Below are 18,245 nucleotides of genomic sequence, written 5' to 3'. Positions count from 1 at the left end.
TAATATTGATGATGCGATGTGGTATGCCTCATTACAGACACACACAACCGTGCTCCTACTCAACTATTGATGGGCCTGGGGCTTTTTTCACCTCTCTGGATCTACCAGGAGTAATCTTAAGACACAAAGTACTAGCACACTAAACCACACCATACAACAAAACCCACATTCACAAAACAACACCTGCCTCACTGACGGGTTTTCAGAGCATAAGCAGAAACACAAAGAACAAGCACACATAATGCACACCTTGAAGCCGAATCAGTAATGAAAAAATCATCTTTTGAGCCAACAAATTCAGCAGAAATTATTCCACAGATTCTTGCCCATGAATTTTAAAGACTTTTCCATGTGCACATCAATATGGCGTTTGTTTTGTTTCACTGACTCTTGATTTAGATTTCATTGAGTTCATGGGAATTCCAAATCTATCTGACAACCTGTAAATTAAGATCAACATTGCATTATCTCCTGAGGACATTACCCTATCCTTAATGCTGAAAAACAGAACAAACTAAAGGAAGACAGTAATTACCGGTAGGTGTTGAAAAATTTACAAGTACAGATTTACTCTAGTCCCAGGGAGGAGTGTGGCTGCCTCAGAAATGCAGGCACCTGAAGCGGAACGAGAATCTGTTGTTTCTTTATTTATTTGTTGTACAAGCAGCCAGGGAGTGATCATGATTGATTCCTTGAAAAATAAGCAGGTCTAATAAATAGTGAAAAATGGACCAAAATGCTGCTCACAGTGTGCTAGATCAGCAGTGATAGACAGATGAAAAATAAGTCCCAACAGCATCTTAAAAGCATTGATAGTCCCTTTGCAGCAAAGCATGTTCGACACTGTTGGCAGTACTCGGTGGCATGAGCTCATTCTTGGAATACAGCATGGCAAGGGAATAGGCTGGAGCTGGACAGGAAGTCTGGGAGTTCAGAGAAGACCTGATTTACGTTGAAGTGTAGACCATTTGTATTGAAGTACTAGTGATGCTGGCATGGCCTGAACAGCTCCTTTCTGCTCTGTTTATACAAACACACTCACCAGTCTTCACCACACCCACTTTCATAACCATGACTTTACTGAACAAGGCTCAGAAACATATTCAGTAGACTCTAAAGACCCAACAACACATGGAGTCCTGGCAAGACTTTATTTCTATCCCTCACTTTAAGCATGGACAAAAAAAACATTGTAGTGTGTAATATTGCATGCATAGAATATAACATGCCAGATATTTGAAATGCAAGACACTACAAAAAAAGACATTGCAACATGTTATCAATGAAAGTCCCTTTTCCAAGTGAACCAGGGGGACACCTTTTTGTTTCCAAATGGATGGAGGTTTTCCTGGCAATGATCTGGATAAAGATAGCCGACCATCTGACCCATATCCCACTGGCAGACACACACGTGCCCCAGAGAGGACCAGGAAATGGAGGCCAGACCATGGGGAATCTATAGTTCCATCTGTTATCGCCATACTAGTGTTTGGGTGCCACTTCACCCTAAGCTTCCTGAAATGGTTCAAACTGTCGGCCACCTGAGCGCGATACCATGAATGAAAGGCCATTCATTTCTCTGATAAGGAGGGAAAGTCTTGGATAGAACTTGTTTTTCTTTGAAGTGACCACAAGTTTAAAGATGCACACAATCTGAATGCTGTAGGTATGTATTTCTCATTACAGTTTCAAAAGATGGTGTGGGAAGTGTGTTTCTCTTCATATATGTGTCATGCGGTGTTCTAGTCAGGTCTTAGAGGCATCATTCCATTGCGTAACCTTCTGGCACCATCCTGGCCTGCTGGCACTACCATCTGCTGCTGTGAAACACCAGATCAGAGACAACCTATCATCCACTGAGCTTCTACAATTCTGCTTAACTAAACATCTCCAACATTTTTTTCAAAGGGCTGCATAAAAACGATAAATCTCTTGGGACAAGTTTACAGGTCCTTTCATGATCTTTGGCCAGAGATTATAAAGTGCTGCCTATTCTTGTTCCTGGTCCAATCTGCTCTGGGGAGGTTCTAGTCTGTTTACCAAGGAGGGGAGCTGAAGCCTTCCTGCCTGCCTGCCTGCCTGACTTGGCTTCACCCCTGCAACAGCCGTGGAGAAAAACAGGAGTGAAGAGGCAGTTCTGTCACCAACATCCTGTTCCTAACACATAATCTGCCTCAGAATCACACTTTATTGTGCCGCTCTCATGCCATGCAATGTATGCGTCTTATTTTGCATCCATATGAGCTGGTATAGTTTTTCACATGCTTGAGCAAAAGCAGGCATAGGTGTGCAAGTTATTCTAATAAAAAGTAGCCTGAGTATATATCGTACTAAATCTCCAGAGTATATAGGAGTTCAGTTAAGTATATATACCCTGTGGATATTTTTCCTCTTATGATTTCTTAGAAGGTATGAATTCTTCACAATTGCTCAGCAGTCTTTCATTCTTAATGATGTATCAAAAAGGTTGGATTTGACTTTAAATAGAAAAATACCATCCTAGTCATTTGAGAAATCATATCCGCTTACAGCAATACCAAATATGTTATGGCAGAACATTTATTCACAGTTTCTATCTGAAAATTACATATTTAAAAGAAGCACATCACACTGTGACAAGTCAAAGGCTATTCTTTTGACCTGACACTGGCTTTGATGGCAAATCACCTCTGTGGGCTTTAAACATTATTCATTGATTCATTGTAGAGAAGCCTCAAAAAGCTCGCAGATCCCAACTAAGCATACATCTCTGCTGTGAGAAAATAAATGGGTTCGATAAGATTTTGTTATGTAGACCTACTCTTCATTAGTCTTGATGAAATTTTAAAGAAATAATGAGAATAAGAAAGCTCCATAAGTGTAAGACTAAAGGACAACAGAAAACATTAGAGATCTGAGGCAGAGAGCAACAAAGTCTCTCATAGTTGTCCATTAAAAGGTATATTTTAAAACATTAGATTAACAAAACAATCATCATAAAGAGTGTTTTGAGCATAAAATGTATAATTAATATGCGTGATCCCAAATGGTTGAGTTTTCAGCAATTAGTTTGAAAAAACCTCATTCGACTGCCAATCTCAGTTGAACACCTGCAAAACAATGATCAATGATCATATTCTTCCAGCTTTATGGGGCTCAATGTCTAATTTTACACAGATTTGCCTGTTAATCATGAATTAATTAATCATGAATCATAGCCTATCTAGGTATAATTAGCAACTTAAAAATACTTTAAATGCAACACTAAAAAATAATTAACAACCTCTTCAGTGTGTGCATGAATAAATCACCCCGAGTAATGGATGGAAGCAGCATATCCACATGTTCAGAATTTCATTGGCAACAAGAAACATAAGTCATCTGCACAGTTGCGCTCAATTGGCTGGGTAAAGATGCATCAGAACAGGACCAGGCACCTGTTTCAACCAATGCTTTTGGTTATTATAGGCAAGGAACCGGTAATGGAAGGTCATAATTGAACAAATGAGGTGTCAATCAATAGATCAGAGTGCAACCGCCATTTTAATGAATCACAGTCAAAAAATGTACAGGCGTTGCAAATTTGAATCTATCACTAGATTTAGACCGTGGATTGAATTTGGGACATGGTATGTCAAAAGACTGTTAAAATTGTTGTTTGTTTGTCAGCGCTGGAAGGCCTTCAATGTGCAGATTTTTTACAGGTTAAAGTGGACTATCCAATTCTGCTGGGCCATGAGAGCAGCAGCTTCTCAGCTGGCCTTTTAATCTTTTTAGTTTGCCTGGACTTATTTCAGTTTTTGTCGCTTTATCACCTAGTTATTTTTGTGAGCAATATTGATGAATAATTGGAACTTTTTGCCCTGCTACTCTGGATTACTTTTTACTTTAAGCTGTATTGTAAATGTGCATGTGTAATATCATTATAAGGTCACCATAATGCAGATTTAATAAGTGAGAAAAAGGATGGATCAAGTCCTAGAATGAATGTTATTCAAGTCTAGAAGACAACTGGTTTCACTATGTGGTTTATTTCTTATGTTGCAAATGAGAATATAGATCAATGAGCACAAAAAATACCTTCAATGATCAGTCAACTATTAGGCGAAATCTAACCAATCAGATTAGACTTTGTAAATTCTTAGTAAGGGACACCCTTAATAGTTAATAGCTACTGTAACGGGATATTTTGTAACAGGGTTCAGGAGCACCATGATTCTTTCACGCTATCCCTTGCTGTCTGCCAGGACTTGAGAGAGTTGTCCTTATGATCAACACCATGTGTTGTGCTGACAGAGAAAAGGCTTCAGTCATTCAGCCCTGACAAGCATAGCATCTTCCTTTTACTCAACAAAGCTGTAATGAACATGTGAACACACAAAAAAGCCAATTAAAAACAATCTTGGTATAAACAAACACAAGATAGGGAGGACTTGTTACTGCTTACAGCTAAGTCTGCCTGAGTCAGAAATCCAAGGAATGTAGGAAAACACTAAAAGCCCAGGCAGCCTCACAAGCTGGGGAAAGATCCAAACCACAACTCTTTAACAAAACACACGCAGTAACAATATGCAAATGAAAATCTTTGACAAGCTCCAATAATACATCCATACATCAGAAACGATTCCTCATCATTATAACACACTAACCTGCTTCACAGAGCCCCACAGACACACTTAAATAGAGCAACCAGCAAGCCAGCTGTGAAAGATCACAAAGACAAATTGCAGAAATTGGACATGGACCACCACTGTTGCATAACTCCCTTTCCATCCCACCTGCTCCATTGGGAGCAGTGTTGATAGGAAACAGGAAGGAGGTAATGAGGGCCAAGCTGTCAACCACAGTCTATATAACCTCACTGTCTGCTATTTTCCTCTAAGGGACACCAGGCTACTTAGCCTGAGTGACCTTTATCTCCTTCTCGCAGCTGGCCTGTCCTCCACATCCCGCCTCCCAGAGCCCCCGACAGGCTCCCCAAAACTGCTTTACAACTGAGCGAGCCATGACCCGAAGGCATCTGTCAAAGCAAGGCATTGGGACTAAGGACAAGGAAGAGTTTCACAGATATATAAGGATAGAAACTCGTGCCACCTCAAGTGACACACTTACACAGAAGTCACATAATTTTAACAACCAGTAAATACCCACGACCTTCTTCAGGGGGATCCTTCTCCCGCAAAAAAAAAAAAAAAAACATACTTTATTTTGACTCTTTATTTATACAGTCTGGCACCATATTGACATTAAAAAAATGTAATGTGTACATTAAAACATGTTCATCATCTGCTACAGTCTCTCCCTCTCTCTTTAAATATTAAAATTCTCCGTCACACACACAAAAACAGAATTTTTCAGATAGAGCATGTAACTAGAAGTTGCAGCAGTTGATACCATTCTCCACATCTGATCCTGACTCAGCTGCTGCTGGCTCTTCAGTGTGTAGCTCATCTTTGCTACCCTCTGCAAAACCATGAAATCAACTTAAATTATGCGCATGGTCAAATAACCTGTCTAGTATAACTTTTGGCCTGCCCTATGTTTTGAACACATATCCCTTTAAAAAGCACCAAGTACTGTATTTAACTAAAATGGGGGGTTGATGTGGTATTTTGAAGAAGTAGAAAATGCTAGACGTTTGTGCTACTTTTGGATTTTCTAACAATAGAAATTCCATAACAAAGTAAAGTGATTATCTAAATAGTCAGTTATTCTAACCTCTCAGAAAAATAAATAAGATTCTCCTTTTTATTCCTGTTATATTATATAACAGCAAGATGCTGAAAAGTATATTTACTGACTGTCATCAACCTGTGTAAACATTAACGAGATTAAAGCTTCATTAAAATATGTCACTTCTCTTATATGAACATGGACCACAAGTCCTTTTCTAACTGCTTTAAAGCAAAGTTGTTCTAAACTGTAAGATTAACAGCGAACAATCCTGCTGATACACAAGATATATGTTTATTTTTTTCCCTTTTGACTTTACTTATAAATGTAATGAAAACAGAATTGAGAGGCCTGCCACAAAATCACTTAATCTTTTCACTTTTAGAATTTGTTGCAAGTCTAATAAAGCTTTTTATTTTATTTTGTATTTTTTTATTAATTCAGTTTATTTTTCTAAATTATGACCAAAACATCATGGCAGCCATGCCAATACAGTAAGAAAAGAGAACATACTTACTGACTTATTAGTGTCTTAATTTTGTTTCGCTAAATTTCCTCCCTATATTTCCAACATTGCATATTCCAGGCTCACTAAGGCGTATCAGATGAAAGAGAATAAGTGAGGGAGTTAGCACCAGGTGAAGCTGCCCTCCTCTTAGCCATCCTCATGGGCATGACACTTCAAACTGCAGTTTTTATCAGAGTATCAACATGTACTTTTGAACTGTTGAGGCTTATAAATAGTTAATTACATGGTGCATACTTTATATTGGACAGCAATATACGTGTACCAAAAACAAGTCATGCTTTCTCACTGAGTCCATGGATTTTCAACACAACTGTGGGTATTTATATATTACAATAGTGGCTTCCTGGGGTCACTTTTGACAGAACAGTGACATCAATGAAGATCAGAGTTACAGTTTTATTTGATTCCATTATAATAGCATCCATAAATTAAATCCTTTAATTTTTTTAAAGCTAACACACAAAATGAGTCCACAAATGAGTCCATTCTTCTGTGCCAGTGAAAGGGTAACATCTGTGCCTAGTTTTGAATGCCTCCCACTACCCAGAAACATCTGGACACATCTCCCTTTTGCAAAACTCTAGCTGCTCTGCCTATCACTACCAACTACTGTATGCACATGCACTCGTATGCACACAATGTAAGCACATACACACACACAGAGCTCTCAGCACAAGCTTAAGAGTCAGCGCCACAATGGCAGCATACCCAATCAGGTTCATACTATCATAGATATAATAGCTCTAATATGAATAATGGAACTGTCACTTTACAAAGATATTCACTTTACATCCCCGCTCTGTCAGTCCTTTTCAGCATCTCTTCCACACTCTCCACACTCTCTCTTTCCCCTCTTCATCCTGCTTACGCTGTATTTTTTCTATCAGTATAGCACCTTTTTATCTACATGTTTTGGAATATCATGTGAGCTTTTACGAGAAATACAAGGCACGATGTACAACCTTGATGCTTTGTGTGGTTGTTTCAACCAAATGTTTCTTCTTTCATTCAGAAGATTGAAATATAACTTAATAATAACGTGTAGAAATATCAACGTATGATTCATTATTGATCCAAATCATTTCAACTAATGCCAAATGAATCTCCTTTACAAAAAATTGTGCCATGCACCATGTCATTTAATCTCATTAGGAAACACCTACAGGTCTTTCATAAAACTGCACACAGATGGATGTTGTACACACTCATGTTAAAAGTTAACAAGCTGGCAAATTTGAATTCAAGTCTCAATTTTCCAGCAATCCAAACAATTGGCAAGTTGTTTTAACAATTCAAAAATGTCCTGGTAGCTGGAAAGGAAGGTAGGATATTGTGCTCGCTACTTTGCTCTCCACTCCCTGCTCTTTCTTGGAGTGAATAAAACAGATTGTGGCCAGCTAAGTGAAAAAGCAAAAAAGTCAAAGTCTGAAGTGCCTTCATAGCTTTTGGGTATGAATGTTTGAGTGGAGGGAGAATGGCAATGCCGGTATGGAGGGGGCTTTCACGGAGCAGGGGGGAGAGATTGATTTCTAATTAACGAGCTGGTTGCAGTAATGAAAGTCTCTACTGGCAGTGGATCAATGGGGAACGTTTCCCTCGACATCCAGTCTTAATCACACCAGTTCAGCTCGGTAAGAATGCACACATTGCTGTAATTAATGCTGTCATGCTCTTAACATCTCCCATCTCATTCACACCGCTTTTCTGTTTTAACCTCCACTTTGGACCTTTCACTGATAACAAGGATCCCTGAATGACTCTATTAGTCTGTATTCTCTGCTGTGAAAACAACGTTTCGTCAGCACATTAATAAATGTGTTGAGTCACTGATAAAGATTAAGTTCAGACAAAACACTTTTTTTTTTCAGAATTTGTATTATGTATATTTGAGACTTTTTTAAATTTTGATCACCAGATATGCAAATGTGTGGTGTAAAGGTATATTTGTTTAATCTTTGGTTTGGCCTGGCTCCATTCCACACCTTAGTAAACAGTCGCCTGGGGTGTCGGTAGCTTATTGATTAGTCCACAAGCGGCCCAGGGTTCAAATCCGACCTGTGGCTCCTTTCCAGCATATCATTCATATCACTCTCTCTCTCCCCAATTTCTGACTCTTTCCACTGTCCTTTCTCTAAATAAAAGGCATAAAAAAAGCCGTAAGATAAATCTTTAACAAGTGAACAATCCCCGGAAACAGGTAACAAATTCTCTTAACTTTCACGGATATATTAGTTTTATGGTTTCTTAGTTACTTTATGGAATGTCTGAGACATGTCTGTTGTAGTCTAACTCACTGGCCGCCTATTTCAGACTGAGATCTAACATCATATTGCTATATGGCAAGTCTTGACAAATGTTGATGTGCAATGATGCAGGATTTACATCTTCTATCTCTACATTGTATTCTGAGACAATCTATGTAGTGTGTCCCAATCCTGAGTCAGAGCTCACTGAAAACATAGACCTGTGAGAATCGGAGGTGTGATGTTTAAATGAGAGATCATTTATCAACAGAGTGAGCATTATGGCAAAGAAATATCTTCAGGGGCCCTGTAAACACAAACCCCTTCACCCATGCTGTCACAATGGAAAGGGAGTATGCGTGAGCTTGTGCATGTGCACAGATGTGTAATCTGCCTCTACCAGCCTATGGGGCCGAGTGGACCCAGTTGTTTGAAGGAGGCTGGCACTGAATGGGGGGTAGAGCTGGGGCTAATCCGACAACGCCACGCGCCATGTGCCCAGCACCCAGCCAATTGCACCATGCCGCCTCCTCTGTAGTGGGTCCATTGGAGCGCTACAAGGCCCTCTGAATGCTATCAGCACAGACGACACACTGCCCCCCAAGCAGGGATTACAGCTCTCTCAATGAAGCAGCCAGGAGGAGGATTCAGAGCAAGAGGAGGAGAGGAGAGGAGGAGGAGGTACACAATCCTCCAACAGGAGCTCCATTCTCTAAAAGGAAGAGGCCATCGGCAAAGCTGACACGCTAATCAACAGTGGCTGGGAAACCACCCCATGAGAATAACACGTCCAGCAAGAGGGATGGGGAGGAGGGACGAAAGGTTTTAATAGGATACATCACTTTTCAAAATCTGGCTTAGAGCCACTTGGTACTCCTCAAGGAGAATGAACACTGGTCCTTTGTTTGTGGGGTAGATTTGGATGGGGACATTAGCATGAGTTTGCATAGACAAATGGAGCTCTTAATGGCATATGCAGACCTGGTATTTGGGTTTTCTGAGAGGAAACAACTCTGTAATTATGTTTACAACCTGTCTGTGAGTTGAAAGTAAACAGCAAAGACGCGGGGGTGGGAGGTTGTAATGTGCCAATAAAAAATAATGTAAATACACTTTAGGAGGGTGTGTCCCTTGTTTTCTATTGAAAATGTAGCTAGGCAGTGAATACAGTGTTGTCTTCACAAACTCAGGGTCTAGAGCAGGGCTATTCAATTACAAATTCAAAAGGGCCAGATTTTAAAACCAGGAATTTGAAGAGGGCCGGACTTTTCGCATCATCTATCACTTCATCCAAAAAGGCCAGTGCATCCTCTCACTGCTCTAATTCTGTGAGTGACACACGCGGGGAGGCTGCTGTGTCTCTCTGTTGGGCTGTGCAGGTCCGCACCAGGGTTACGTCTCCGTTCATAAGCTGGAGACAAACTGTACTTTAACGTCCCTCTCCTGTGATCCCTCAAGAACGTTAGTCCGGATAAGTCAGGTGTTTTTCATCGTGATGCATCCAAATGTTATATTATTTAATTACTGCAAAGCACCCGTTGCAATGTTGGTTTTGCATTTGGAGTTGTTAGTAAAACAAATAAATACTTTGCAGCCCAGGCACATTTAAACCGCAGGTTTTTCACTGTATATTTTTCTTTAAATCATTTGGAAAGGCATGGTCTGAATGTTTTGAATACCACTACTTCCGCGAACGTCCGTTCTGATCAGTACGGCAAACTCTCGACACAGATAAGAATGAAGTAAGATGCCTCACTTGCAAGCTAGTTACATGCCGGTATGCTGTTGATTTTTTTTTTTTCTTGCTGACTGGGTCGGGGCCACTCTGAGATTACCTACAGGCCGCATTTGGCCCCCGGGCCGCCAATTGAATAGCCCTGTTCTAGAGTATGTCCTGAAGCTGGTGTTTTGATTCTCTATGGTTTACCAAAGGTCTGATATTTATAAAATGGCTTTAATACAGGATGCAAAGTCAAACATAGTCCTTAGCTATGCCAGGAATGTAAAGTAACCAACATGAATGACACCAAATGCTTTGTGCTTCAGGAGTGGAAAAAGTTATAATGGTGCCATATTTTGGGTGGTTTACATGTTGCACAGATTCCACTCTGCCAAAGTGGAAATCTCTGTCGCTGCTTCGGCAGTCAACAACTTAAACCCACAGTCACCAGAAAAAGGACAGGGGAACCACAACAAGTGAGAACAGACTGGGACATTGTGAGCCTGGCATCTCCAAATCCATGCTTCTATTATCATCAGAGAGGCACTCCAAATCAGGCAAACCCCCAAAAGGCAAGAACACTCCAACATCCTGAAAATACTCACGCCCACTCATCTGCCCACTCATGAAAGTTAGTGAAAACACAACTCACATTTGCTTGTTAAGTGCTTTCTTGTTTTGGCTGGAAAATGAATCCGTTGAGGAATTTGAAAATAAAAAATGTAAGAGCTTCTTGCAGCTTGCCCTGATAAGACTAGCAAAGGCACACACCTCTGCTTGGCAGGGATCCACTCACTGCTTTTATTTTTAGATATTTCTACCACACCTGGCACCATGCTGGCATCGTTCTGGCACCAGCCTGGCAAATGCTAACAATGTCACTGTTATCTGAGGCCATTCTCCATGCTCTGATGCAGCGAATCAATTTTTCAGAAATGCTGCATTAGGTGGCATCTGAGGCCATCTCAACTATCACTGCTTCAAAATGTCTCGCACTGCTGCAGCTCACCTCTTCTTTAACAGGAGACACAATGGCTAAGGCAGAGAGTGGGTCTGTCGCCGCAAGTTTGCTGTTACATCATTGGACTGTCAGAGGTTTCAACAGTATAACATCAAGAACATGCTCCAGTGAAAACAACTTGACACAGCCAGTTAGCAACTGACAAGAGGAAAATATTAACCTCCTGTTCATGTTATCATGTCACAGCCTAATGTTACATCGACACAAAGAATTGTAATAGCCTGCTGATCAGGACATTTGTGTTTAGCCAGTGGAACATCTGACCTGTCTCTATGTCATGATGGATCACCCACTAAGAGCTGAGTGCTGTGTGCATGGCCAAGCGTGCATGTGTGACAAAGGGAAGATTACCAATGAATATCCATTCTCATTTCTCGCCCATCTGCTCCTTCATATAAAGGAAACTGGAATATCTCATTGAATACAATTCTCTTTAAATGGTTCATCATTCAATGTCCACATTAACAGAGCACCCAAACACACCCAGCGAGCCCATACAAACAGCAAAACACTTGACACACTTCTCTCTACTCAGTGAAGTGACCTATTCAGACATAGCAGCAGGAGGCAGAGGGGCTGAAGAGCCAGGAAGCCAATGAATGCACAGGATTGACCACTTGAAAGTGCTATTGCTATTTGCATGCTGTTTTTCTTATTCTCACAAGAGAGCCCTATTAAACCATTAGCCCCTATCCGCTTCACTCTTTCCTCACTCTTACCCCTTTTTTTCAGTGTCCCTGTTCCCCTAAAATGTATGTCTGCATTAAAACTAGGCCAGTCTTTTGATGGTTCACTGACCAATGCTTGCTGCACCGTGAGGAATACGTGTACTTAAGAGATTTCCTGATTTTTAAAATAGATACAGTTAAGTTGAACATAGATGTAAGGAGCACTAGACTGGTGGACAGGAGGAGTATCAACACCAGCCAAATCTTATCACTCTGTAGGAACAGAGAACCAAGAGAGGAAGCACTGACACAATGTGGTCAAAGGTTAGAAAGTAAAGTACCTGCGTGGTCTGCTCAGAGGTTAAGTGCTGCAGAAGCAGATGATGACATCGGAAGGGCTGTAGAAGTAACAGCCTATTGGTACTATTTTGGCATTCAATCCCAATACAAAGATGACTGCGTGATTGTTTGGTAAGATAATATCTGCTTGTCTGGGCCCTTGTGTATGTGACCTTCACTTAAAGAGCCCATATTATGCCCTTTTTGGGGTTCGTATATTTAATCTATGTACCTACTTTTGTACGTTCACAATAGCTAAAGTCCGAAAAAAGTGTCCGTTTTCATGTACTGCTCCTCCTTGCTCCCTCTACGCTCTGAGTCCGTCAGCTGAGCTCTGCTGAGCCCCCACTGTTAGACCCCACGTGGGCCAAGTCCGCTCTGATTGGTCTGCCGATCCGCTCTGTCGTTATTGGTCAGTTGCTCAGCACGCGTCTCGGAAATTTCAACATGAGCTGCAGGGCTTGCCACAACGAGCCAATGGGCTTAGATCAGTGATCTCACACTGACAATGACGTCGGATTGACACATTTTTATCGAGGGGGGCTAGAACCGAGCGTTACATGCGGCTAATGCTACAGCTAACAGGAGGAGGTAGGAGTTTCTTTGCACATAAATGTGCCGAAACATGCACAGGACACTTGGAAAACACACTAAAGGGCATATAAAACCAGAAAAGGCAAAATATGGGACCTTTAAACATGACTCACCATTTGTTCTATAAGTCAACAGTGCACTTGGGGGAAAAAACTCTCCCAACTATGGCAAGCGATCAACTTTGCAGATAGATAATAGCCTCTTTTCCCATCCCAAGACACATTGAGCTGTTTCTGGTGTTTGGCAGGAGGGCTGCTGACGTATTTCAAATATGATAGGTTATCATCGGAAGAGCTGTTGGCATTATTTGGTGATGAATTTTCCCTCCAAGTTCCCATTAAGAATGTCATTTAGTGGCAATGTCCAAATCTCCTTGAAATGTTGATGGCTTCTCGAGCCTATTCCATCCTTTGCACATGAAAGATCCATGGAACAGGGACTTCTATGAAGACCATTGACAGATTCGGACTGGCAATTTCAGCATGTACTGTCAACTGGTTCTCAAAACAGCTCTCTTGTTCTCACTTTCCCTTGAGCTATTGTTTCTCCTCCTCTTTCCTATTGTTACCTATTGTTATTATCCACTGTGGTAAAGACACACTGCCGATTCCCACTGAATATTGTTTGCTTTTCAATAGTGAGTAGAAACAATGAATATAGTGAGAGGGGGAGCCGGGTACCTACCTGAACATACATGCATCGGCAGCGGCTTGTGCGAGTAACTCATTCAGTCCTCTACAATGTCACCCATAACCCCTCTTATAGAAACACACAGCAGAAATCAATTTTTATGGAAATAGACTTACTAGCAATGCAAGCACTCAGTTCATATTTTGAAACACTGTAAACAAAGTATGCTTGTAACCTCTGGTACGATAAAATGGATGTGGCCCAACTCACGCGTCATTATGAAAACTACAATGAAATCAACAGAAATATGGTACAAATTCCTCGACACACAAAGGCATTCAATCAATCTCGCTGGCCCCATTTCTGCGTGTGCAACTCCATTTTTCTTGCTATTCTCTGCTGATTTCCAGAGCACACTGCTAGCCATTGAATTCCCTTACCAATCTTTTCCATTGTGCTTTCTAAACATACTGAACATCGCAGTTCAAAGATGTTCCCTCTGCTCAAGATTTAAATCTAATAGTCTTTCATGGAAAGGACATGTTTCTCCCACTGCTGTGTCACTATTCCTTTTGGAGTGCTGTTGTTCATTTTTGGAAATGGACTTGTAATTTTTCCAGAGCAGAGAGACAAGAACCAGTGAAAATAAAAAAGTAAGCACACTCAGATTGACTTTGTTTAGAAACAGGGTTCTGGGTTTTGTATTCTGATGTTGCTTCCTATAAACATGCGGTTGCTGTACGGAGAAGATCATGCGTTCCCACAGCTGTGTTGAAAGAGGTCAGAGACAAAGTTTTAAGAAATGCTTTGACATGGCAGGAAATAAAGAACTGCTTCCTGAGTGTTCCTGCAAAAGTGGTTCAAAAGGATCGTTTTGATTATTCAGAGGACAGGCTCCAATCCCAGTGTGACCTTTCTTCATTTTTTTTACTCTCTCTCCTCTGAGAGATAAGGCAGTATGTGGGCAGTATGTGAGTGCATGTGTGAGTGACACTTGGTCTCTATTTGTCTGATAGAAGGACTTACCCTAGACTCTGAATGCAAGCACAGAAACCTCAACAAATCGTTCCATTTCCCAGAAGTTCAAAGTGTTTCTAAAGTATTTCTGTTCCATTTTGTCCACAATGACCCTGCCAATACACCCAGCCTGTAAAATATTTCACACAGAGTGTAACACAACCTCACTTGGTCATTTTATTTTGATAGCTAAATACAGTAATCTCATCTACTGCATACACACAGTACACTGCCCACACACGGTCTTATCACTCAAAAGCAACAGAGAAGTGAAAGGTCAGAAACCCAATTACTGTACGGGAAATCAGCTACATAAACTCTTCCTCTTACTGAATACGGAGGTGGTTCTTTAAGACACTCACCTTCTTTGCCTTTTATAAGGGGTCATCTGTCTCTTTGATTTTTCTTACTTTCCCTCCCCTCTAGAAATAACTTTTCTCCTTCGCCCTCTTTCTTCAGATTTCTTTTCTACAGCCCCTACACAACCACACTGCAAGTATCTCTAATGCTTTCCACCCACCATTTCCACATGCAGCTCTGTCAGTAGTCAGATCGCACATTGCTTTTTGGAAGATTAAACCTAATATAATTCCAAACAAAGCCCAAAGACAAGTAATACCCAAAGAAAAAAAATTGAGACCCAAGCAAATAAAGAAGCATTATAAAGTACATTCATTCTAACACTTCCCGTGCCCCTTTCTTGAAATTACCAAAGGGTATAATGCACTGTTTTTCCATCAGTTTTTTTTCCCTAATTCTGCTGTCAGCAGAGCAGGCACATACACATTCACCTTCAATCCAACACATTTATATGTAGTGCACAAAGCATCCAATTCCCGCCACAATGTGCCTGGCAGAGACTGTGGCAACAACTTGTAAGGATGGATGTAACCATCAAGGTTTGCATAGACGGATGAGAGGTGGAAAAAAGAGACAGGATTGCTCCTGATTGCACAACTAAGCGCAGTCAGCCAACTTGCATGTGCTCACTTGTCATTTACCCGTCCTTCTCTTCACAACTTTGTCAAAACCCCAGAAATTTGACAATGAGCTGTCAACATGGGATGGAGAAAAAGTGAGCAGCTTGGAACTATGTTATTTTTTCATGCAAGCCCCCGCTGCTGGTATCTTATCTGCTCAATCCTCTCATCGTCATTTAAATCTCCCCCATTTCATCCGATCCCAGCCATGGCCCTATTTAAATCTCTCCCTCCTCCCAATACACCACATTTCTAATGCTAATTATCTAAACCTCTCCGTGCGCTCTATCCCCCCCATCCACCATCTAGTTATTCAAATCTCTCCCCCCCCGCTACCCCTACAAGCCTGGCCCCAGTTAAAAGGTGCTTGACTGAAGGGTCGATCGGGGCTGTTATTTTAGACAGAAGACATCACAGCTTATTACCCGACTCTTCTCTCTTTCTGCTCTGTTTGCCTTGGCTTACCATATTCCTTTCTTTCTAGATACAATTACACAAACTCTGCGCATATCCTTTTTGAAATCAAGAGGTTTATTTGTCCTGATAATCAAATGCATATGTTGACAGTGCAAGAACAGAGTAATAAATCCACTGTGCAATATTAAAGGTGTATTATTACAAGGACAGGGTTTGGAAGAGATAAGGGCAATACAAACAAAATGTGTGTATATTTAGGAACCTAGATTAAATCAGCAATGTACATAAAATGTGTATACATCCAGTTCTTACTGAAGAAGATAACTGCATGGGAATGTGACCTTAGTCTGTCAGTGGTGACCTGTGTGGGTCACTGTCCGCAGTGTTGAGTAAGTGGCGGGGAGTGACTGAGCAATGATGACAGTTTGGGAGTTTGAGGAGATCTTTTTTCCAGGACCAGGTGCCAGAACAACAGTGTGGGAAAGAGGACATCAAGCTATGTTCATTCTTATACCTACAGTATGCATGGTTTCCAAATATCGTAATCATTATTTCTAACAGTCACAACATGTCTTTCTATGGTTTGTCTGTTTGCACCCACAGTTTTCTCTCTCTCTCATTCAGTTGCAGGGATTTCGCTGTTAGTCCTGTGGAAAAGCCACCTACACATGAAGCATCAGGATCACAGCGCTGTAAAACACCAAAGCTGCTCAAGGCACTGAACAGGAGTCCTACTCAGCATCACTTATTACAGTTACATAAATGCTGGTTTCCATCCACAACCACCGCACACAAACTGCACACTCCCATATGCATGCACTACACCAGTACCTTATGTTTGAAGAAAAACACCTGCAAGGAAACGCTTTCTACTCAACACACGTGTGTGGAGTTCTTGACTATGAGATTGTTTCTATCCTTAATGCAAAATGTATCTAATCGAAAAAAGGATTTCATGTTTATCATAACACCTCTTCATTTTCAAAGTAGAATTCTCCCACAAAACAAAACTATTTTTTAAGATGCAAACTGCAATGAAATTTCACAGTGGGTTGGATCTAATCAAAAAGATTGTATCCTTTATAAGAACCACTACTATTGAAAAAAAGCTCTAACAACAACTCTTCAACATGCAGCCAAAAAGTGGACACTGTAGGGTGTGTGCTCACCTTGATACTCCTGTCCAGGGGTGTATGCAGTTGGATTGCCCGTAATTTGCAGGGTGAGTAGCACCTCTCCTCCACCTTCTACCATCCCGACTCCCTCCAGCTCCCCATGGTGGGTGCACAGGAAGAAGAAAGGGTTGAAACGGGGGTAGAAGCTTGCTGGGGGTGCCCCAAAATCCATGCTGCTGCTCCCAAAGACCAGGGCCAGCAGGGCACATCCTAAGGCACCCCCGAGAGAGGCCCGCGGCATGGCCATCTGCCCTCACCTAACGAGGGACTAAGAGAGTTTAGGTGGGTGACGAAGTGAGGAGAGTGATGAGTGGGAGCAAAGAAAGCGCAGGTAAAGTTCCAGAGGACAGCTTTTTGAGTCCGGGAATAAATCGAAAGTCCAAAAGTGCTTGAGAGAGCGCGTGTCTGTGTGTGGTTGTATGTGAAGTATTTACGTGTGTGAGTGTGCAGGCTTGGCTGTCAGGAAAACTGTAAAGCTCTGTTCTTCTTCTTCTTCTTCCTCTCCCTGTCCTACCTTCACTCTCAGGGAGTTCAGAGCTTCGCCAGTGCTGTCCTGCTCCGGCGTTTAAATACTTCACCCCCTCCCTCTGTTTCCCTCTCTCCTCCCACCCTCCCTCCCTCCCTCCTTCTCTCTGTCTCTCTTTTGCTCTAACACCAGCTCCACGCGTGCTGTGTGCGCTCTACAAGACGGCCTCCCTCCTCTCTCTCATCCAGCTTTTCTCTCCTCCCTCTTCTCTGTCAGTCTATCACTCTGCCTTTTCCCTTAATCTCTTCCTCCACCCTCTCCTCACTCCTTCCCCTTACCCCTTACTAAACCACTGTTACTCCATGTTGCACCCCCTCCAGAGAGACCTTGTCTGTCTTATCTCTATTCGCTGTTCATTTTTTCATCTCTCACCAGCCCAGTGACTTATCCCTTTCACTCTTCTTTCTTTCCTTTGTCTTTTTGCCCATCCACCAGATTGTCTCCTCCTCTCCCACCCACTATCACACCTCCTTTCTCCCTCCCTCTTCCGCTCTCTTCACCTCCCTATCCTTCCGAGTCCCTCTGTTGCTCTCCCACTTAGTCCCCCTCCCCTCTTTCTCTTTCCCTCTTTTTCCAGCCCTGAACCTCTCTGTCTCTCCTCTTGTCCACAACAGCACTAAAATTAGTTTTTCCTCTTCTCTACTGTTGATTTTTTTCATTGGTTTTCCATCAGAATTTCTTTTTCCGTAGGATTCTCCAACTTTTTATGTCTGTCAAAGCAGAATGGCTGCCAC

At 41.6% G+C, this 18,245-nt stretch overlaps 1 protein-coding gene across 2 annotated transcripts in view; it reads right to left on the bottom strand.

Annotated features, from left to right (window-relative positions):
* reln (reelin) overlaps positions 1 to 17,505 on the bottom strand; it is a 94,086-nt gene extending 76,581 nt beyond the window's left edge. The window contains exon 1 of one of the 2 annotated variants that reach the window (XM_061035672.1): positions 16,980 to 17,505. In XM_061035672.1, the coding sequence (XP_060891655.1) occupies positions 16,980 to 17,232 (253 nt within the window). In that variant the 5' untranslated portion in view covers positions 17,233 to 17,505. The remainder of the gene's footprint in view (positions 1 to 16,979) is intronic. The other variant, XM_061035673.1, reaches the window with a different exon arrangement.
* Positions 17,506 to 18,245: the final 740 nt, after the last annotated feature.

This window comes from Labrus mixtus, chromosome 4 (genome assembly GCF_963584025.1).
Source record: "Labrus mixtus chromosome 4, fLabMix1.1, whole genome shotgun sequence".
NCBI classification, from domain to species: Eukaryota; Metazoa; Chordata; class Actinopteri; order Labriformes; family Labridae; genus Labrus; species Labrus mixtus.
Note: the sequence above shows the minus strand (reverse complement) of the source record. Positions and strands in the feature narration are given on the sequence as shown.